Source organism: Leptonychotes weddellii, chromosome 4 (genome assembly GCF_054177405.1).
Source record: "Leptonychotes weddellii isolate Sample4059 chromosome 4, ASM5417740v2, whole genome shotgun sequence".
NCBI lineage: Eukaryota > Metazoa > Chordata > Mammalia > Carnivora > Phocidae > Leptonychotes > Leptonychotes weddellii.
Window position 1 is genome coordinate 72,939,061 of NC_138372.1, and position 23,594 is coordinate 72,962,654.

Genomic DNA, 23,594 nt, shown 5'->3' on the forward strand with positions numbered 1-23,594 from the left:
CACATGCCTTCCTTAATGTCCATCACTCAGTTACCCCATGCCCCCCACCCCTCCAGCAACCCTCAGTTTGTTTCCTATGAGTCTCTTATGGTTTGTCTCCCTCTCTGATTTTGTCATTTTATTTTTTCCTCTCTTCCCTTACGCCTCTGTTTTGCTTCTTAAATTCCACACGAGTGAAATCATATGATACTTGTCTTTCTCTGATTGACTTATTTTGCTAAGCATAATACCCTCTAGTTCTATCCACGTCGTTGCAAATGGCAAGATATCATTTTTTTGATGGCTGAGTAATATTCCATTGTGTAGGTATACCACACCTTTATCCATCTTTATCTGTCGATGGACATCTGGGCTCTTTCCATAGTGTGGCTATTGTGGACATAGCTGCTATAAATAGTGGGGTGCAGGTGCCTTTTAGAATATCTTGCCTAATGGGTCATTCTTACTCTCCTCTGAACTGTAATCTATTTCCTAAATATATCTTTCCTCTAACCTTGCATGCTCTTGCTTCACTGTTACAAACTCCAAGATGATACACTTTCTCCTAACACTTTTACATTACTATGCAATTTATTGGTGAATTAGTAATTTTCTCTCTTGTCCTCCTACACAGCTCTTTCTCTGGTCTTTTAGGCTTTAGCTACAAAAGCATCTTCTGTCAAGCCCTAATAGAAAGTTCTAGACAGGGGCGCCTGGGTGGCTCAGTCGGTTATGCATCTGCTTTCAGCTCAGGTCATGGTCTTAGGTTCCTGGGATCCAGCCCAGCATTGGGCCCCCTGCTCAGTGGGGAGTCTGCTTCTCCTTCTGCCTCTGCCCCTCCCCCCTACTCATACTCTCTCATGTTCTCTGTCTCTCTCTCTCTCAAGTAAATAAATAAAATCTTAAAAAAGTTCTAGACAAAACTAAGCATTTTTGTGTTGTCATAGTACAAAAGGTGTTCGTACCTCTAACGTGACACTTAACATATTTATAACTTTTTTTTCATATTTTTCCTCCTCTACCCACCTTTGGAGAGCAGAGATTGTGATCTGTTTTTATCTTTGTATCCTTGGTGCATACCAAATTGCCTAACTGTTGAAGGAGGTAATGAAAATATCTATGTGGTAAACGGAGAATTTAGTAGAAGCTCCACTTTAGCAAAATTTCCATAGTTGAACACCTTGACACACACACACACACACACACACACGGCTTGTGATTCTTGTCATCTGTATTAGGCAACTCCCAGTTAATATTGAGTAAACACCTGGGAAACGACTGTTTGTGGGCTACTTTAACATGAATGTGTATTATGCAAGGTTTTATGTACTTACTTTCTGATTGATAACTCTGTTCTCCAGTTTCTTCAAGTGAAGACAGGGATCACTAAGTTACTGTGCATATGCCAGTCTAAAAGCTAGGGATAACGATTTCTGCAGCATAGGGCCAGCCAGAAGAATGCTCTCATCTGTAATGCCCTTCTGATTCTGGGAGTAAGGCCAGCATTCACACAATGCACGATTGTTATTTCTGAATATCCCTTTGCAAAGAACAGTGTTCTCAAACTTTCTGTTTGATCAGAGCCACATTAAAGAAACACACTCCATATCACTGCTCGGGACACATGGACACAAAACTGGAATAAAAATTTCTCAGAACAACTTGTTTACACGTGAGGCACTCTGAGTTTTCTATTGTCTTCTATTAACCAATTTCTCTCTCCCTCTCCCCCCCCCCCCCAGTGGTGGTCTCAATCTACCAAACTCACTCCACAATCCCCTAGAGATTATAACCCATGGTTTAGAAAAACCCTGGCTTGGAAAAAGGTCTTCGATTTGTATGGTCATTCTTCACACATTTCCCTACACCTCTTCGGAGTTTCCGACCGGTATCTTCGTCTAAATAATCACTGCGCCTTCAGTTTTGTATAAATGCTCTATGATGGGGCCGTTCCCCTTCTTCCTGAGCTCCTTTAAGAGGGTGGTAACGGCACTTCATGGTGCGGGGGAGGGGGTAGGCGGAGTAGCAGGTCCCACTAGGTCCCGGTGCAGGGTAGGCCTGCTCTTCCAGTTCTTGTGAGAGCTTGAGTGGGTGTGCACGCGCGAAGGTGTGAGTACGGGTGAGACAGCGACAGCAAACGAACTAGCGCCAGAGAAAGGATCAGCAGCATCTCGGCGCGGGCAATCCGGGTGACCCTGAGCTGGTCCGCGCGTGCGCAGAGAGCATCCCAGGACTGTTCCGGCCTTCGTGGCACCCGCGCGCGCTCCCGCCGAGCTGAAGTCCGTGGTGGGCAACCGCGCGCGGACGACGCGGCGGCGCGCGCCAGGGGGCGGTCCTGCGCTGTCTGCACCGCCCTCCCTCCGCTCCGCTCTTCTCCTCCCAGTCTCCCCCGCGCTTCCTGCACTAGGGGTTGTCGAAGTCGCCGCTGCCCCCCGTCCCGGCTTGCTCGTACTGGCGGTTCCATGGCGGCCTTCAGCAAGTACTTGACGGCGCGAAACACCACGCTGGCTGGGGCCGCGCTTCTGCTGCTCTGCCTGCTCCACAAGAGGCGCCGCGCCCTCGGCCTGCACGGGTAAGAAGGCCCTTGGCCGCGCTGCCTTCCCGGGCCCGAGCGGGCGCGTCCTGCGCGCTCTTCTCGCCAGGCGCCCGGAGGACGGGTCCCTTGGCCCGGCTGGGTCAGGCGTGGAGAGGGTATCCGCTGCCGCCAGGCTCTAACGTCAAGGTGTCTGGTTTTCCCCGTGGCGCCGTCATCCCCATGTTCCCTGCTCCCAGCACTCTGCCCCCGGGAATGTCTCTTTCCCCCACACCCGCCAGGAAACCTGTGCCTCCTGCCCCCAGGCGTCGTCTTTAGTGCTCCCTGCGCCCTACTCTGACTCCAGGAGCGTGAATCTTTGCCCAGCGCACTAGCAATCCTGAGCCTCTGCCCGGAGGCTGTCGTCCCCAGCCCACCTCCTGTATCAACTTTCTGGGTATGTTCTAGTTTTGTCATCTCATCTCCTGAGAGACCGTGGGTTTGCTTTGTGGACGTGTATGTGTGATTTGAGGCTGAGGATTGGACTCGCCAGGATGGAGGCTGTTGCCTCAGTCGCTTGGATGGGGTTTGGCATGATTCCCTAGTAGTTGCTGTTCAAAGTCGTGAGGATTGTACATGTGAACGCTTCTGGGTCCATTTGGTAAGATTGCTTTCTAAAGTGGTGTTCCCTGGGAGGTGGTCAGTGAACTCCCTGACATTTCACCCGGAAAGGCTGAATTTGGAGATCAAGGTTCCCTCTCCTGGCTGTTCAGGTGGAAGGTTAAAGTGTGATTTAGCTGAGGATCAAGATCCTCTTCTTTCTCCTCGAGAGAATCTTAATGTTTAGCTTTAACTTTGGGCGATGATAAGATTAGAGGAAGGAAAAGAGAGAATTGAGTTACTGTTGTGGGATTAAGACATAATATTTTATTCTCTGGGAGACACTTGGCTTCAGCAAACGAATTAGGAAAGGTTACTTCCCTAGCATTCTTGCCAGTCACTGGATATTCCATATTAAATCTTGGCATACTGCTTCCATGTATTTTATTTAATTCATCTCTCTGGGCAGGTACTGTTGCCTCTTGTTTTTGTTTTGCTTGAAATATCTGATTAGTAGTAGACTTTGGAGTAAATCACTAACAAGCGGCCTTCCATCCGTGAAATGCTTACTAACCTTCTCCTGTCTTCATCTTACTAAGGTCTGAAGTGGTGGTCTTTCTTTTCCTTTCTCAATTCGATTAACTGAGTTGAAAATGATTTGCATCTTTGTCCAGACAATACAGTACCAATTCACTTTTCTTCTATTCACTTAGCTTTTAAAATGATTTCTTCTTGAAAATATAAACATTTTTTTTTCTGTTGTGTGCTTTCTGAGTTCCCAGTTGCAAAGTTATTTGTTATCTGGGAATATGTCAGAAAATGTTAAATGCTATAAAATAACTTTGAATTACTTTTTATTTATTAGAGAAATGTTTCAGTGCATAGAACAAGTGTTTTAGTATGAGGTAGGGGATTTGAGGGCAGCTCGAACAGCTGTGGCTTACTGTGTTTTATCAGAGTATTACATGTGTAATATGTATGGAATTTATATGGAATCTAAATATGGAATTTAGAAAAGTACATATTAAGTGTAGAGCCTGAAGAATTTTTACAGATAGAACTCACCCATGTAATCAGCACACAGATCTGCACCCATATAAGAACATTATCAGAAACTCTTCATGTCCCTTCCAGTCAGTTTAGATAGCTAGTGATTTATAAGGCTGTAGATTATTGTAAGGAAAGTTTTAAATATCATCTCCTGAGAAATAGCATAACAGTGTAAAAGAAATTGTCTTACTAAATTTTAGGTGTTTTTTCATTTACATTTTATTGTAAAATGCTTTGGAAGTCTTTTTGAGAAATTTAGTACTTTTTGAGGGATTAAGTTATGCAACAACTAATTTACTGAACAAAAGATTGTTAACCTTGTGCATTGGCATGAATAAGGAAAAATCTTTATTTTCCCCATTAAATATTTTGTGGGAGGAGAATGCAAATTAAGAGCAGATAAGCATGAAGTTTAAATTCCTGAGGTAAAATAATTGAATTATTTTAAAACCATCAAGAATGGTGTTGAGTCTGTTTTTGTAGATGTTGCATTTCCAGAAACTTTTGGATATCTTTCAAATGCTATCTTTGGCTGCACAGTTTGAAGATTAGGAGATTAGAAAATTCTAACTTTATATCTTACTGGCTTTTTGGGTATCGTTTTTACAGGGCTAATTTTCCTATCTGGTGCTTAATTAAGGAACCTATGGCTGCTTGGCCGTTTTTCATCTATGCTATGAACAATAGACTTTTCTTAAAAGGTATTCCTTAGAATCAACTAGGTAATAGAGCTAGTAAAACCACTTTAAAAGTTACAATGTCACATTATACCAAACATTAGGAGAATAAATAATTTAATTTTCTGAGTTATTTTTTAGTTTTGTTAATGCATTTTTTCAAAGTAAGCAGAATAATATAATGAACTATCTATACGCTTTACTGAAGAAGTGCCATCAACATTTTGCTATTCATGTTTCATCTATAGCCCCTTGCTCCCACCCCTTATTTTTCCAGGTTTTTAGGTAAATTTATATATATTAAACGGTATAAATCTTGGTTATACATTTTTTAAGTAAATGCAGTACAACAGTGTAACACACCCCTATCATAAATTAGAACATTTTCATCTTCTTAGAAAGTTGCCTTGTGTTCATTTCCCACTATGTATACTTTTTTCCCCTTAATTTTAAATCATGCATTTTAAAATCATTTTATTTTATTTGTTATTTATGGAGAATAGTGGAATCTGTACTCATAGATAAAGGAGACCATCTATTCAGTTCAAAGGAAGTATCTGTTTCAAAATGTTGTATTATTGCCCTAGGTGCTATGGGTAGAGGGTGTGTGTGTGTGTGTGTGTGTGTGTATTACACATACATTAAAAAAATATGACATCTTTTCATAGGGAGCTTACATTATTGTTAGGAAGAAGAAATTTAAATGCAAATTAATTAAAATTTTAAGGTGGTGACAGAATGCAGTGTACAGACAGACATGCCTTAGAAGTTCTGAGAAAGGAAAGATTAATGTGTTTGGGAAGCGTTAAGGAGGGCTTTATGAAGGATATGAGCTAAGCCTAGAAAAGGGGTAGGAGTGGATAACTGCAGATAAATTGAATGTTAACAGCAGCCTTTATCAGATTTTTGTGGCATTTTATGGTAGGAGGAAGCTTTGTGGAACCCTTTCAATCCATCTTCCACTGCCACCAGAGCTCTTTTTAAGAAACAATTATGATCTTGTTATTCCTTCATTAAAGTCTTTTGGTTATTCTAAAACACAAAATTCTTAGCACGAGAAAATCGTGTTCATGATCTGGTCCTTTACTACTTCTTCTCCTACTCATCCAGCCATATGGAGTAACAATCTGAGTATGACAGGCTTTGCTCAGTCTTTGCAGTCTGATTACTGTCATCCCCAGCACTTCTCCCCACCTTTGGTATTTATTTTCTTTCAAAACTCAGTCCAGTTAACACTTTCTCTTAGGTGTTTTCTGTCTTTTCCTGATTTCCAAACTGATGTTGTCCTTTGCTCTCATGATATGCTAAGCATTACTTCACTAGTTAGCACTCTGTATTGTACTAGTTTATTTTCTTGGCTTCTGCCTACATCAGAGTGAGTTTCTTGAGGGGTGTACTGCGTCATGTATAAATTACTAGTTTGCACATGTCACGGGATACACAGTAAGTGTTGTATGGGGTGGGCAAATTACGTAGGACAGTTGAAGAACTTTTTTCTGAAGAACTTTTTTTTTTAGTTGAAGAACTTTTAAGGTTAAGGGTAATTGTCTGACAGTTGGGGATGTAGGACCAGTACAAACATGAATAGAGGCATTAGGTAATAGAGGTGATAGTTGTATATCTGAGAGTATGTAACATGGGCAGGGTATTAGGATATTACAGGCCAATTTTAGAGGGCAAAGAGACCAGTCTGCACTGCCATAGTATTTTATAGTCTTAAACCAAACACGAAAAACAAAAACAGAACAAAGCAGTTTCTTCCCCTTCCCATGAAGCTTGTCAAGTTCAGATTTCTCGTCCCTCACCTGGTCTCACCTTACCTGGCTAATCTTATATGCCTTTGCCTGCCAATGAGTATGCTCTGTTCCAAATAGACCAGTTTTGCACTGTTCTCTGAACAGGCCACATTCATCCCAGGCTTTGGAGCGTTATTCGTATTAACCAAACCTGGAATCTCTCTCCTTATATTTTCTGTTCTTCAGCTCTTATCCTTTAAGGGGTAGGTGAGAGTCATCTATTCCATGAAGTATCATGTAACAACTCTGGATGATCTAAATAATGATCCTTTTTAACTTCCTGAAGCATGAATTTAGGTACCTTATTTTTATTTTTTATTTTTTTGGATCAAACCATTTTATTGAGGGGCCTGGGCAAAAGGTCAACAGGCTGGCAAGATAGTGAGATTTGACATCCTTAGCCCGGCTGGGATCTCTCCAGCTTCACAGTTGTCAAAAGCTTAGGTACCTTTCTTGTTTTATGTCTTAATTGCTTGATTGGGTGTGACCTAGCTGTCAGCTATCAGGGTGTAGCCAAGTCCCCCAGCTTATGGAGTGGTCCTTTATCCTTTTCAAAGTTCACTCTGTAGATGGTGGGAACACAGTTTCCTCCCCCAAATATTTCTGAGGAGTTTCAGGAAGCTTGTAGTTTTCTTAGTTACACCTTATTTAAAATTTTGCCTCTGCTCTGTTTTATTTTATTTATTTATTTTAAAAATTTTAATATATATTTTGGTTTTTTTATTTCTTCAATTTATTTTTTTTAAAAGATTTTATTTGTAAGTAATCTCTACATCCAGTGTGGGGCTTGGACTCACAACGTGGACATCAAGAGTCGCATGCTCTTCCAGCTGAGCCAGCCAGGGGTCCCTAATATAAATATATATTTTAAATTGAAGTATAGTTGACATACAGTGTTATATTAGTTGCAGGTGTACAACATAGTGATTCTACAAGTTTATTAGTATGCTATACTCATCACAAGTCTAGCTACCATCTGTCACCATACAAATGTTATTACAATACCATTGACTATATTCCCTATGCTGTACCTTTTATCCCTGTGACTTATTCGTTCCGTAACTGGAAGCCTGTACTTTCCACTTCCCTTCACCCATGTTGCCCATCCCCTGCTCCCACCCCTCTGGCAACCATCAGTTCTCTCTTTATGTATGAGTCTGTTTCTGCTTTTTGTTTATTTGTGTGGGGTTTTTTTTGGATTCCACATATAAGTGAAATCATATGGTTTGTCTTTCTCTGATTTATTTCACTTAGCGTACTGTTGTCTGGGTCCATCCATGTTGTTTTGAATGGCAAGATCTCTTTTTTATGGCTGAGTAATATTCCATTGTGTGTGTGTGTGTGTGTGTGTGTGTGTGTGTGTAATATAAACACACCACATCTTTATCCATTCATCTATCAGTGGATGCTTAGGTTGTGTCTGTATCTTGGCTATTATAAATAACGCTGTAATAAACATAGGCATGCATATATCTTTTTGAATTAGTGTTTTTGTTTTCTTTGGGTAAACACCCAGTAATGGAATTACTGGATCGTATTGGTACTTCTATTTTTAATTTTTTGAGGAACCTCCATACTGTTTTCCACAGTGGCTGCACCAATTTACATTCCTATCAACAGTGCATGAGGGTTCCCTTTTCTCCACATCCTTGCCAACACTTATCATTTCTTGTCTTTTTGATAGTAGCCATTCTGACGGTGTAAGATGATATCTCATGGTTTTTATTTGCATTTCCCTGATGATTAGTGATGTTGATCATCTATTCATGTGTCTGTTGGCCATCTGTATGTCTTCTTTGGAAAAATGTCTATTCAGGTCCTTTGCCCATTTTTAATTGGAGTATTTATGGGGTTTTTTGGTGTTGAGTTGTGTAAGTTTTTTGTATATTTTGAATATTGGCCTCTTATTAGATATATCATTTGCAAATATCTTCTCCCATTCAGTAGGTTGCCTTTTTGTTTTGTTGATAGTTTCCTTCCCTGTGCAAAAGCTTTTGCTCTATTTTAGATCCTACTTATATCTTGTCTCTTTTTTTTTTTTTTTTAAAGATTTTATTTATTTTTTGACAGAGAGAGACACAGCGAGAGAGGGAACACAAGCAGGGGGAGGGGGAGAGGGAGAAGCAGGCTTCCCGCAGAGCAGGGAGCCCGATGCGGGGCTCGATCCTAGGACCCTGGGATCATGACCTGAGCCGAAGGCAGACGCTTAACGACTGAGCCACCCAGGCACCCCTATATCTTGTCTCTTGAGCCTTTTTGGTATCTGCCTTGATTCCTATAAAGCATCAGCCACAAAGCAGGTAATTGTAGTAGAGTTTTATCGAACATTTGGGGGTGATGGCAGCGGTTATCTCTCAGCATGGTGAACAGTTTCAGATGGAGACATTCTTTTATTTGTAAGTTCCTTTGACATTTCCACTGTTGGCAGTTTGTTGACTATTTTTCCCTGAGCCTCAGCCCCGTGGCCTTTTGCTAGATCTTTTCTGTACCTCTTAAATGTTCTCATATCTCTAGCTTTTACTCCCTGCACTCTCTCCCCGCAACTTTACAGCTTTCCTGCATACTTGAAATTCAGCTTTCCTTCCTGAGATCTGCTCCTTTCAAATCAAGCTCTAGGAGGCGCTGGCTTCCCTTTGCTCAGTTTCACAGGCCCACTGAATGTTTTGCAAAGTACAAGCATGAGGCAGGTGAGGGGCTGGAGATTCAGGAGACCCTTGGGATGAACCATGAGTGGATGTTATAGGCCTCATTTTGGATCCTCAGAATAAAAAGAGAATGCTTAAGCAAAAGGCCTCAAAGAATTTGCCAGGAAAAGCGTCTGTGTACTGAAACCAACTGATGCAGGTCAGGTCCAGAAGCAGTGTTCTCAGAACTGTGTATCTATCTGTGGTCTGCTGTTTAATTAATTACACTTCTCCGTTTTTGGCACAATAGCGTCATTGGCCAGAGATTCTTTTTCAAGGTTTTTTGCACTTGTTTTTGCCTTGTCTTGTATGCTCTTTCCCCACATATCCACAATGCTAACTCCCTCCCCTTTTCCCATCTTTTTTCAGAATTTCTTCTCAGGGAGACCTTCCACTGCCATTCAATTTAAAAAAGCATTCTCTACACACACACTGCTCACTTTCCCGGCTTTTCCTTACCACTATCAAATGCAGTATTTATTTTATATACTTATCTTGCTTATTGTATGTCTCTGCTGCTAGGATGTAAGTTCCATGAGGGCAGGAATTTTTGTCTGTTTTGTTCATTGTTATAGCCCCAGTGGCTAGAACTGTGGCTGGCATATAGTCGGCTCTCAAAAAAAGTTTGTTGACTGACTCATTTCTTGAGATGCTCATTTCTTAGGGCTGTGGTTACTGCTTTTTTAAATAACAGATTTTTCTTGCTACAAATGTAAATGTCTCCTTAAGTATATTATGAGCTGTTTAGGAGCTGGGCCCCTTTTATATGCATGGGTAAAACAAGTCTTAGAAATTTATGAAAATGGTATCATTACTGTTTTATAACCTTTTCACAGTTAACAATACAGTGGAAACATTAAAGATGATTTAAAAAATTAAGTTATCCATAATGTCATCACTATAACATATATTTTTTTTTTGTTACCTCATATTTCTCATTTACATGCAAGCATTCTTACATAATTATAATGTACATGTTTTGCTATTTTCATTTAATATGTAGACATCTTTCCTATGTTTCTACATGAACTTTGTAACTATACTCTTTTAAAAAAAGATTTTATTTATTTGCGAGAGAGAGAGAGAGAAAGAGAACGTGAGCAAGCAGGGGGGAGGGACAGAGGGAAAGGGAGAAGCCGACTCCCTGCTAAGCCAGCGCACGCACCCAGGCACGCACACGCACGCACTCAACGCACGCAGTACTCCATCCGATCCCGGAACTCCTGAGCCACCGTGGTGCCTCCGTAACTATACTTTTAAAGAAATACATAAATGTTCCTTTGTGTGACTATATCATAATTTATTTTGGGCATCTAGGTTGCTTCTGTAATTTTTCTAGATAATGCTAAATATTTTTGCAGGTGAACATTTCTGTCTCTGCTGAATTATTTCCTTGGAATAAGTTGCCAGAAATGGGATTGTAGAATGAAAGCTTATGAACTTTCCTTAGTGTTTATGGAAAGGGTGTGAACATTCTGGAGCTACACAAATTACATCTATTACTTCTCAAGAGTTGCGCCACAGAATACTATGACGAGTGCAGATTTAATTCTCTAATCATCAGTAAGGGGTGTTTGAATTTTTTTTATTACTTCAAAGGTGTAAAATGACGTCACGACATTTTAACTTGCAAGAATGTGCATTTTTACATGTAGCAACTTGATCTTTATTATGGAGGCGGTTTGGCATACTATAAAACATGGTATGGTCTTTGGAGTTAGATATGGGTTCAAGTTTTTATGCAGCTATTTGCTAGATCTGTGACCTTGTACAAAGTTTACTCAGCCTCTGAGCCTCAGTATTCTCACCTGCAGAACAGGGATAATAGTATTTACTTAACTCAGTGGTTCTGAGGATTAAGTCAGAAATTGTCTTAATCAGTAGTCGCTGGAACAAAGCTCAATAGAAGATCTAGCTTTAGTTCCCTATGCTTGCTGAAAGGAAAACTATAAGGACAGCCAAACATGGCACTGTTAGATTCTCAAAAACCATTGAGCCTTCCTAAAAATTTCCTCAAATGTGCCCATGAAAATCGCCCTAAAGAAGCCTTTTTGTATTGATAGGATCATTTACTTTCAAAGTTGGAAGGTATTTACTTTTACATGACACGGTTTCAGGCCTCTGTGTTTTTCATTTGCTGCTTCCTGAATATGATGTTCTTTATTTCTCCACCTCTTAAAGAAGAAGTCCAAAACTATATTATTTCTGTGTGTGGTCTGACTGACACGGAGTGGAATGGCCTGTTACTTGCTTTGTAAATCCTAAGATTTTGTTAAAATAGGTGAGGTTACATTTATTATTTTTGTGACAATCAATACTCTTCCCTCGGATTTAGTTTACACAGTTGTTTCCCTTCATTTGCCCTCCTGAACTTGTGTTTGATTTTTTTTTTTAATTAAACCTGGGTGCACATATTTATACTTATCTTTGGATGTATCACTTCCTCTAAATTTTTTTTGGGGATCGTATACATTTAATTAGTATTCGTTCTCTGTATTTTCCCAGTAAATTTAAGTTATTGGACAGGACCAAGTATAGAACGGTGTGTTTATACCTCTGTAACCTTTCTGTTATTTCATACCCTTTGGGTGTTGTATTAGTTCTCATCTTCAACTTACCTAACACTTTTTCACACCTTTCCTTCTGGTAATGACCTGGCACTCTGACCCTAGGACTACGCATCAAATCCATATTGGGCCAGTTGGAGATGTTTCTGCTGGAGCTGGTGAGGAAGGGTCTTTCTTTCTTTCTTTCGATTACTTATTTATTTGATAGAGAGAGATAGAAAGTGCGTGCACAAGCAGGGGGAGCAGCAGAGGGAGAGGGAGAAGCAGGCCCCATGCTGAGCAGGGAGCCCAATTCGCTGCTCAATCCCAGGACCCTGGGACCATGACCTGAGCAGACGCTTAATCGACTGAGCCACCCAGGCACCCCAGGAAGGGTCTTTTCTGGTCATGGAGCAGTGAAGATGAGACCCTAGAGTGGCATCGGTTTCTTTTGCATGGAAAAGGTGGAGAACTGATTTGGTCCATCGTCAGATGCTTTGTAGCATAATAACTAAGTTTATAGAATTTTCATGATTCCTTCAGAGAAGAGAATGAATTTGGTCCAACATGACTTTTTGGTGAACTTGTGCTTGTTCTTAGAATTTACCACTTCTTCCAAGTACTGGTGCCACATTGTCCATTTTCGTAAATAAGTTGTAATTTTTTCCTAGGATCAACATCAGTCTTATCCATGACCTGATGAATATCATCACCTTCTAATCTGTTACAATAAAATACAAACTGGAATTATGAAGAATATAAAGATACTCTCTTTGCAGTTTTCTTTACAATTATATTTGCCAGATTAAATTTTATAAAAATGGGTATTGTATTTCTCTGTTGTTATTTCTTTTGGAATGATTTGTGTGGAATGTCAGACTTGTTTAAGAATGGCATTTGTAGTTCTTTTTTTTTTTTTTTTTTAAAGATTTTATATATTTATTTGAGAGGGAGAGTGAGCTAAAGAGAGCACTCACAAGTCAGGGGAGGAGCAGAGGGAGAGGAAGAAGCAGACTCCCTGCTGAGCAGGGAGTCAGACCTGAGGCTGGATCCCTGGACTCTGGGATCCTGACCTGAGCCAAAGGTAGATGCTTAACTGGCTGAGTCACCCAGGTGCACAAGCATTTGTAGTTATTTCTACAAAAAAACTTTGCATCAGGCCCTTACTTAAGGACATGGCTCTCATCATGACATTCTTTTTATGAAAAAACCACTTGTTTTAGGTCTCTCTGTCAATGATACAGCCTTCTATAAATGTAAGGATAAAATACTTTGGATAGCCAATGGTTACGCCCTTCAGTGGGAGTTATTGTACATATTAAGGGGGTTTGAAGCTTTGAGTATGCTTAAAAAGTGTTTTTTTAAAAACATGCCTTTGTAATCCTTTTGCTAAATTAGCAGACCTGAATGAATGCAATTAAATTAATGAGGTATAAAATTGAAAATAAACTTATCAAAGCATATTCAGCTAATTTGATATCTGTAGTTATCTGGGGAGGCTTCACATTTTAGCCTGACTTTAAGAGGTTTGTAGTGTTTCGCTAAGGGATAGAAGGCATTTTAGGTGGGGAAAACAGCACGAGCAAAGGCATGGAGTTAATGGATTTGAGAAGGGACTCCAAGGACATGTAGCTGGAAGTATTACTGTGAACTATTTATTGAGCACTTACCGTATTTTAAGCATTGTTCCAAGTATTTTATGTTTATTCCTTACAGTCTTTTGGGATAGTTGTTTTATTATTTTCATTTTACTAGTGAGGAATCAGAAGGGTAAAAATGGTACCTGCTTATGAGAGTTTTAAGTTTGAATTAGCCATGTGGAAGGTAAAAGACAGAATAAAGCATTTTTATCGAATCTTTCAGATGGGCTTAGATTCATAGAACAGTCACCAATCATTCAGGGGTTAAAAAAAGTTTTATGTTAAACGCAAAGTTAATTGTTAAAATTTTGTGGTAGTATGTTGATATTAAAATGTTAGAGTCATGGTGAAATATTCTAAGATTTTTAATACCTTTTTACCACAAATGAAGGAAACTACATAAAAACATACATAACCTAATGACTTTTTAGTTTTTAAAATAAACAACCTTGTAACTACTACACAGGTCAAGAAATAAATTTTTGCCTGCCACCCCACAAGTCTTCCATGTGGCCCTTTCCAGTCAGAGCCCATCCCTCTCCCTTGCTATAACTGCTATCCTGACTGCTATAGTAATTGCATCTGTACATTTCTTTCTAATTTTATTGCCCAAATGTGCATTCCTAAGCACTATAATTTACTTGTGTGTTTTCTTATTTGTTTCTCTTAATCTACATGGCCTGCTCGCATTTGTTTTTCCCCTTTCTTTCTTACAGTTTGTTGAAACAATCAAGTATTTTGACCCATACAGATTCTGCCATCTAGGTTATGCTGATTGCATACTTTTTCTTCATTCTCTGTATTTCCTATAATTGAGTTGTTGGATCTAAAAGTTTGATCAAAGCTTTGATTTATTTTTTATTTTTTTGGACAAGAATACTTCCTAGGTGTTGATGTGGTATACTCTCCATGAAGATGTATGTAGTGTCTGGTTGTTTCTCTTTTTGTGATTTTTAGCAGCCACTGTTGCTTGATGCATAGATCAGTGAATTTTTGTTTCTTAGGGCTTACAAAATGGTGATATTTTAATTCTGTTATTCTTCATTTATAAGGTGGAATGCTTCCATAAAAAGAAACTTTTGGGGCGCCTGGGTGGCTCAGTCATTAAGCGTCTACCTTCGGCTCAGGTCATGATTTCGGGGTCCTGGGATCGAGCCCCGCATCGGGCTCCCTGCTCGGCGGGAAGCCTGCTTCTCCCTCTCCCACTTCCCCTACTTGTGTTCCCTCTCTCGCTGTGTCTCTCTCTGTCAAATAAATAAATAAATGAAAAAAGAAAAAAAAGAAACTTTTCTTCATTTACTATTTGGTTACCCAGTGGTACAGTTCAATTAGGAAAGGTAGGATAGATATTTGTTCTTACTTTACCAATTTTTAAAATAATCCATTAGTTCCTTGTTATTCTCTGAAGGTGACCAATGAGTTCCCTTAAGTGTCATTATGAACCTATTGATTTACTATAAGTAAATACCTATTTAATGCTCTCTCTTTTATAGATGCTTTGGAGGGACCTTATTTTATGAATGCAGTGGATCTTATAAACAAAATATAAAATGTGCCTTGGTTATCAACTCTTTCAACTATTCTATAAATTTTAGGATCAGCATGTTGGGATTTTGATGAGGCTTGCTTTTAATCTGTAGATTAATGTATGATTGCCTTCCTTTTTTAAAATCAATCCTGCCGTAGTCTGTAAAAATGTGTGAGCTTTTTCAAAAATCCAGCTTTCAGTTTTACTTTACCTCTATTTACTGTTTGTTATTTCCTTCTTTTTTTGCTTGCCTCTGTATTCTTTTATTCTTTACACTTTCCTCGCTTAATTTTATTTTTCTGGTGTTCTGAGAGTGATATGAATTTCCAGCCTTTCTTTTCTAAAGTATGCATTTGAGGTTACAAAGTTCTCTCTAAGCACTGCTTTAGTTGCAGCACAGATTTTTTGATATATAAACTATACCATTTTGTAAACGTATCATTTGATGTGTATATCATACATTTCAAAAATTTTTTTCGTTGACCTATGACTTTTCACAAGTTTATCTCTTTATATATGTCAGGTATCTATTGTTGCATAACAAACTACCCTAAAATTTAGTAGCTTAAAGTAATTATTTCTCCCCTCAATTCTGTGGGTGGCTGGGCAGTGCCTCTGCTGGTTTTGTTCTGGGTTTGCTTGAGGCTGCTTTCAACTAGAGGATTGGCTACACGGGGGAAGGTTTAAGATGGCTTCACTCATATCTGGCTGATGGTGCTAGCTGGTGGCTGGGGTGCCTTGGTTCTCATCTAAGTGACTTTTTATCATCTAGTAGACTATACCAGTTTCCTCATTTGTAGTCTCAGGTCAGCATTCCAAGAGGCAAAAGTAAAAGCAAAAAGGTTTCTGCCACATTCTTTTGGATAAAGCAAGTCACAAGCTTGGCCCAGATTGAAGGATGAGAAAATAGATTCCTCCTTTTTAGGAGAAACACAAAGAATTTGTCTCATATTTAACTTACCACAATTTCCAAACATTTGGGAATTTTTCTTGTATTTTTTTTCTTCTTATTGTTGATTAAACAGCAAAATTGCTTTGTAGTTATTATTTCTTTTTTCATTATTTTATTTTTACTCCTTCTAGTAGTTTGGAAGTTATTCTTTATTTTACTTTACTTCTACTGGTTACCCTAGAAATTTTAACATGTATTAAAATTTTTAGGTCTAAACATTAATCAGTAATACTTCATCCCCCTCTTAAGCAGTAAAATGACTTTTAGAGCAGTGACTCCACTTAGTTTCCTCCTGATTTATTTGCATTTGTTGTAGTGGGGTTTTTTTTGTTTGTTTGTTTTAAGTACTAAAAGACATTACTATTGTTTTATGTAATACTCATTTAGAGTTAACTATATATTTACTACTTTGGTTGCTCTTCATTCATTTTTGCAACCTCTACCTTCCAACTGGAATCACCCTCCCTGCCACCACCAATATGACCTTTAGTACAAATCTGATAATGAACTTTCTCCATTTTGTCAGATAATGTCTTTATTTGCCTTCATTCATGAAAGTGTGATTTTCTTTCTGTCCGTTGAATATTTGATTCTCCCATCTTCTGGTTTCCATTACTGATATTGAGAGGTCAGCTATCAGTTTGTAGCTGTTGCCCCTTTGAAGGTAATGGGTCTTTTTTCTCTAGCTGCTTTTAAGGGTTTATCTTTATCTTTAATTTTTCTGGAGCTCACTCTGACTTGGTGAAGTGTGGATATTTTTATCTATCCTACTTAAGGATTCACTAGGCCTTTTTGACTTTGTGGATTGGTGTCTCTTCCATTTTGGAATATTCTCAGCCATTATCTATGCCTTGATTTCTTTCTTTATACTTCCTGGACACCAACTAAGATAGTCTCATTGTAACCACTGTCTCTTACTTTTTTTTTTTTTAAACACATGACAAATTTGTGTTTCATCCTTCTGGGGGCAGCATGCTAATCTCTGTATCATTCCAATTTTAGTACATTGCTGATGAAGTGAGCATTCTCTTACTTTTATTTCTTTGTTTTCCATCTTTTTGTTTACTTTTTGCTACACTCCGGATAGCAAATTCTGATTTAGCTCCTAGATTATTAGTTGTCTCTTTGGCTGTGTGAAATCTACTAAAACTATTAAATACTTAATTTCACTTGTTGTATGTGTTATTTTTTAAAGTTCCACTTGGCCCTGGGGTGCCTGGGTAGCTCAGTCAGTTAAATGTGGACTCTTTGATTTCGGCTCAGGTCATGATCTTAGGGTTGTGAGATAGAGCCCTGTGCTTGGCATGGAGCCTGCTTAAGATTGTCTCTCTCCCTCTCTGCCCCTCCCCCTTCCACCTTCTGGCTAAAAAAAAAGTTCTGTTTGGTTCTCTTAGATCTCTCTCTCTCTCTTTTAATATAATTTCCTTATTTTGGTAGATAACTTTTATTTTGTGTATTTATTTCTTTAAATACGGTCTGCATTGTCTTATAGGATGCTTTTGGAAATTCCAACATCTGAAATCTTCTTGGGTCTCCTTCTGTTTTCTTTTAATTTCTGCTGGTTCCTGTTTATGGAGTTTAGTTTGCTGTGTGCTTGGTTATTTTTGATTATGGTCAGGATATTTTATTTAAAATTCTAGGGATAATTTTGAGGCTTATAGTAAACATACTTTTAAGAGGAAAGTTTGCCTCTTACAGTGCCTGGGAGCAATATTCAGGGAACAACTTAAACCGAGTTCCTTATGAGCACATTCTAAAATTTTTAGTACAGCATTTTAATAAATGGATGGAAAACTCACATTTCAGATGCCATGTTTTTGTTTCCCAAACGAGCTATATCATTGTATGTCCACATCATTGTCGTGTTAATGCCTTTCAAATCAACATCTCTACTCTTGTACTTCAAATCTAAACTTTTACAAAATTGTCTTCTGTTTGATTCCATATAGTTATCTCACTGGGACTTGAAATTGAACAAGTTTACAATGAATCCAGTTATTATTTCCCTTAAATGTGTTTACTGCTGTTATTCTTTTTGTAGTTAACGGAATCACTGTCCTCTAGTCACTCAGGGTGTATATTGTTTGTGAAACCTGAGGAAAATGATCTTTGCCTTTCATGGCATCAGTTTGGAGCTGATGGTTTCTAATACCTCCTCTTTCTTTACACAGTTCTTAAAGTTTTATGACTTTATTGAAACATTGATATACAATAAACTGGTATTTAAAGTACAAAACTTGGTAAGTTTTGACATGTAACACCTGTGAAACAATTACTACGGTCAAGGTAACGAACATTTTATCACCCCAAAGTTCCCTTGTGGCCCCTTTCTAGTCAGTCCTCTCCCTGCCCTTAGCTTGCAGCAACCACTGATTGGCTTCCTATAGCTACAGATTGGTTTTGGTTCCTCTAGAATTTCGTAAGTGGAATCGTACACTATGTATGTTTTTGTCTAGCTACTTACAGTCGGCATAATGCTTTCGAGATTCATCCATGTTGTGTGTATCAGTTGTTTTTCAATTGTTGAATACATTTTATGGATATACCACAATTTTTTAATCCATTTGCTTGTGGGGGAACATTTGGATTGTTTCCAGGTTTTGACTATTAAAGCTGCTATGAACATTTGTATAGAGTTTATTTATGGACATATACTTTCATGTCCCATGAGCAAATACTTAGTAGTGGAATGGCTGGATCGTATGGGAGTTGTATCTTTAACTTTTTCAGAAACTTGCCACACTGTTTTCCAAAGTGTTTGTATCATTTTATATTCCCATTAGCAGTATGGAAGATTCCAGTTGTTCCACATCCTTGATAACTCTTGGTGTGATCAGTCTTTTTAATCTGAGCCATTCTACTGATTGTATGCAGTGGTTTCTCACTGTGGTCTTAATTTTCATTTTCCTAAGAACTAAGGGAACAGTTGAGCATTTTTCATGTGTTTATTTTCCATCCATACGTTTTCTTTGGCACAGTGTATTTAAACCTTTAAATGAATTGTCTTATTCTACTGTAAGAGTTTGTTATGTATTCTGAATATAAGGTTTTTCATGGATGTATGTTTTACAGATATTTTCTTAATAGTATTTTGAAGAGCAAAATTTTGATGAAGTCCAATTTGTTGATTTATTTTTTTTTTCTGGTGCAGCCTGTACTGTGTGTCCTATTTAACAAATCTTTGTTTAACTCAAGGTTACAAAGTTTTTTTCCTGTTTTCTTCTCTTTCATAGTTTTACCTCTTACATTTAGGTCTGTGTTCCATTTCAAATTAATTTTTTTTGGTATATGGTGTGCAGTAAGTGTTGTGGTTAATTTTTTTTTACATATGGCTATCTAGTTGATCTGGTACCATTTGTTAAAAAGATTATTCTTTCCCCATTGAATTGCCTTAGCACCTTTGTCTTAAATCAATTGGCTATATATGTGTGGGTCTGTTTCTGGACTCTTCTGTTCCTTTGATCTATATTTGTACTCTAGTATCACACTCTCTTATTTATTGTAGCTTTATGATAAGCCTTGAAATGAGGTACAATTCTTCTGACTTTGTTTTTTTCCAAAATTTATTGGTTATTCTAGGTCCTTTGCAATTATAAATGAATTTTTTTTTTAAAGATTTTATCCATTTGTCAGAGAGGGGGGCGGGGAGCAGCAGGCAGAGGGAGCCCGATGCGGGGCTCAATCCCAGGACCCTGGGATCATGACCCGAGCTGAAGGCAGACGCTTAACTGACTGAGCCACCCAGGCATCCCTATAAATGAATTTTAAAATCACCTTGTTACTCCCTGCAAAAAAGCCTGATAGGATTTTGATTGGGATCGCATTGAATTTCTAAATCAATTTGGGGAGAATTGACATGTTAACAATATTGAGTCTTCTGATCCATGAACATGATACGTCTCTCTATCTAGTCATCTATGATTTCTCTGCAGTGTATTGTAGTTTTCTTTCTTTCTTTTTTTTTTTTTAAGATTTTATTTATTTATTTGACAGAGACACAGCGAGAGAGGGAACACAAGCAGGGGGAATGGGAGAGGGAGAAGCAGGCTTCCCACAGAACATGGAGCCCAATGTGGGGCTCAATTCCAGGACCCTGGGATCATGGCCTGAGCTGAAGGCAGATGCTTTACGACTGAGCCACCCAGGTGCCCCATGCAGTGTATTGTAGTTTTCAGCATGTAGGTCTTGCACATCTTTTTCTTTCCAAATTTATTGTGGAATATTTAATATTTTGGGTGCTTTTGTAAATGATATGTTTAAAATTCCAATTTCCAGTTATTCTTTTCCTATATGTAGAAATACAATTGATATTTGTGTATAGATGATTTATTTTGGAACCTGGCTGAACTCACTTGGCTTTCTTATAGATTCCTTAGGATTTTCTATATAGATGTTTATAGAGTCTGCCATAAAGATAGTTTTACTTCTTCCTTTCAATTTGTGTGTCTTTTATTTATTTTTCTTACCTTTTTGCACTGTGTTTTCCAATAGTAGTATTGCATAGAAGTGGTGAGAGTTGTGGTCTTTGCCATATTCTGGATCACAGAGACTCAGTCTTTCATTAATAAGTATGATGATAGCTGTAGGTTTTTTGTGTTTTTTTTAAGATTATTTACTTGAGAGAGAGAGAGAGTGAGAGTGTGAGCACGAGTGGGGGGAGAGGGAGAGGGAGAAGCAGACTCCCCGCTGAGCAGGGAGCCAGACAGGGGCTCAATCCCAGGACCCTGAGATTATGACCTGAGCAGAAGGCAGATGCTTAACCGACTGAGCCACCCAGGCGCCCTATAGCCATAGGTTTCTGTTGATGTCCTTTATCAGATTGAAGAAGTTCCTTTTTATTCCTAGTTTGATAAGCGTTTTTATGATGAATAGGTGTTAGATTTTGTCAAAGGCCTTTTCTGTATATCTATTGATATGATCATATGGTTATTTTTTTTAGACTGTTAATATGGATGAATTATGGATTGATTTTCAGATATGACCCTGATCTTCCATTTCTTGGATAAATTCCTTCCCTCCTATATTTTTTTATAAATAGTTGGTTATTGGTCTTGTCTTTTTTTTATAATGTGTTTGCCAAACAAAAAGGAGAAGTCAGCACAAAGCACTTCTTGCAGTATACCAAAATGCAGAGGTTGTCTTGAGGGAATGCACTTGTAGTTGTTTGAATTTGAGCCAAACTAGCCACTTTTTTTTTTTTTTTTTTTGTGGAACATCATTTTTACTTGAAAGAATGACTAAATAACCTTGAATATTGCAGACATTCTCTTGTAGTGCCTTCAAGAAAAAACAGCAGTGTTTATTGCTAATGTTACAATTTAAGCTTTCAAGTGAAAATTAGAATTTAACAAATGTAATTCTAAAAAATATTGCATAGTACAATATATTACATTTGGAAAGTCTACTACACAACTTATGAATCATTATTTTCCTTTTTTTTTTTAAGATTTTATTTATTATTTATTTGTCAGAGAGAGAGCGCACAAGCAGGGGGAGTGGCAAGCAGTGGGAGAAGCAGGCTCCCTGCTGAGAACTCTGTCCCTGCAGAACTCAGTCCCAGGACCTTGGAATCATGACCTGAGCCCAATGCAGACACTTAACTGACTGAGCCACCCAGGCATCCTGAATCATTATTTTCCAGCAGACTAATGCATATTACAAAATTTTGCGTGGAAAAAAGATCCGTTGAAAGTGTAATATAGACCAATGGATTTTATTGTATAGGGTACAAAGTTCATCGATAGCGTTCACACTGCACTGTAACATTATAGTTTCAAGATAGAATATCCACAATTATGAACCTATTCCTGTTTATTTCTATCACAATAGATAGAAAGAATGCAGACTCTCATATGAGAACCCAGTTTTCTTCTATTAAGTCAGACGTTAATGAGATTTTCCAAAATATAAAACAGTGCTACTTTCCTTACTAAATTTTTTGTTTGGGGAAATATAGCTATTTTTATAAAAATTTTATTTAACATGTAATATGTGTATTATCTTTAAATGAATTTTGTTATACCTTGAAGTGTAACAAGGCAACTGATGATTAATGATTGTTTAGATATTACAGATAACATCTTGCCATTAGTGTGCAAATCAGTAATACAGTTTGAACATGTTGAATACCTTTATTTTAATGTATTTAGCGATAAATTGATCTTTTTGGTAGCCAAAAGAAATACACAAGAGTGGAAGATGTGTCTGTTTGTTGTCTAGCCATTTTTAGTTTCATAGGATAAAAATCAAGAAAAGGAAAATACTGAATGTTTGTTAGAATTGAATCTGCCTACTAGTAGATCATGTTTTTGAAAATAAATTAATTTCTCTCCGGTCTTTAGCATGACATTTCCAGTGAAAAAATGCAACCCAATAATTAGGATTCTAGCATACTGTTCTAATTTATCCTAAATAATCTACATATATTTATATAGCTAGTGTCTTCAATATTGAGAACATCCATGAAAACATTAAAGAATTTCTTAAAAAGAGGAATTCAGAAAGCCTTATAAAAGGGGCTCATAATTAACCGCACATGCCTGAACATATGTAAAGGCATTTTCTGAAACAGTTTTACAATCTCATAAAAACTTTAAAACAGAGAAACAATCCTGTAATACAACTAAAAATAGAAAAAAATAATAGACCCAAGCACTCTTAGAATAAGAGCATCTACTGAATTGTAATTAAGTTTGGCTTTCTAGCCTTGTTCAGTGACCTGGTTGGTATCTCATTACTGAAAGTGTTCATTCTATAGATTGTTGGAGCTCAACTAAGTGTTGAACATAGAGGGTTGAATAATATATGCCCCCAAGAGTAGACATGAAGGTGTGCTACCCTGATTGCACTTCAAAGAAGGGCCTACTGTCCAGCCGAGAGGAGTTGGATCACCAAGTAACCGCTTCTGGCCACACCTTAGGGTCTGCCTTAGTTGCAGAGCCACCTCCCCTGAGCTCATGACCTCCCTGGAGCAGCATGGATTTGTAGACTGAGCAAGATGAAGGTAAAAAGACCTAGCTGTTTCAACCCCTCACAGAGCACTCTGATGGACAGTACTTGCTACAGGGCTTCCTGCCTGATTGATTGAAATTTTACTGGGCCTGCATCACCGTTTCAGCTTTCCTTACCTTCCTTTCATAGGTGTTGATCCCCAGTGAACATTTTGATACAAGCACCACCTCATGTCTACTTTGGAGAGACCAACGTGCAGTAGCTCCTGATCTCATGAAACTGATTTACTGGGAGGAAATACCAATCAAACAGGAGATTTAAAATGTGATCAATGTTGTATAGAATTATAGGGTGCTGTGGTAGTGTGTTATAAAAAGAACCTAAGCCTTGTTGTTACATTGTTTAGGGAGGTAACCTGGGTTAGTGGTTAAGACCTGGGTACAATTGCCAAATTAATCACTTTGAGTAGCATGAACAATACCACTTACCAAGCCAGTTTTTTATCTGTAATGTGGAATGATGCATGGTCTTTCCTCCTTTAGGCAACTAACCTGGGATTGCTCACATGGCTAGGAGAAGATACCCAGCAGCAAGAGAGAGGGCCCAGTGCACAAACATTTTTCAAGCCCTTGCTTGCATCAGCTTGCTAATATCCCATTGACTGAAGCAGTTCACATGG

The 23,594-nt window shown here is 38.3% G+C and overlaps 1 protein-coding gene and 1 non-coding gene across 2 annotated transcripts in view; one reads left to right on the forward strand and one right to left on the reverse strand.

The window, feature by feature from the left end:
• The first annotated feature begins 2,046 nt into the window (after positions 1 to 2,046).
• Positions 2,047 to 23,594, forward strand: part of ABCD3 (ATP binding cassette subfamily D member 3) — a 75,867-nt gene continuing 54,319 nt past the window's right edge. The window contains exon 1 of the mRNA XM_081817098.1: positions 2,047 to 2,551. Within this exon, the coding sequence (XP_081673224.1) occupies positions 2,442 to 2,551 (110 nt within the window). The 5' untranslated portion in view covers positions 2,047 to 2,441. The remainder of the gene's footprint in view (positions 2,552 to 23,594) is intronic.
• Positions 16,887 to 16,988, reverse strand: LOC115942750 (U6 spliceosomal RNA). Its single transcript, XR_004077332.1, has one exon. It is a non-coding gene; the product is annotated as a U6 spliceosomal RNA (small nuclear RNA).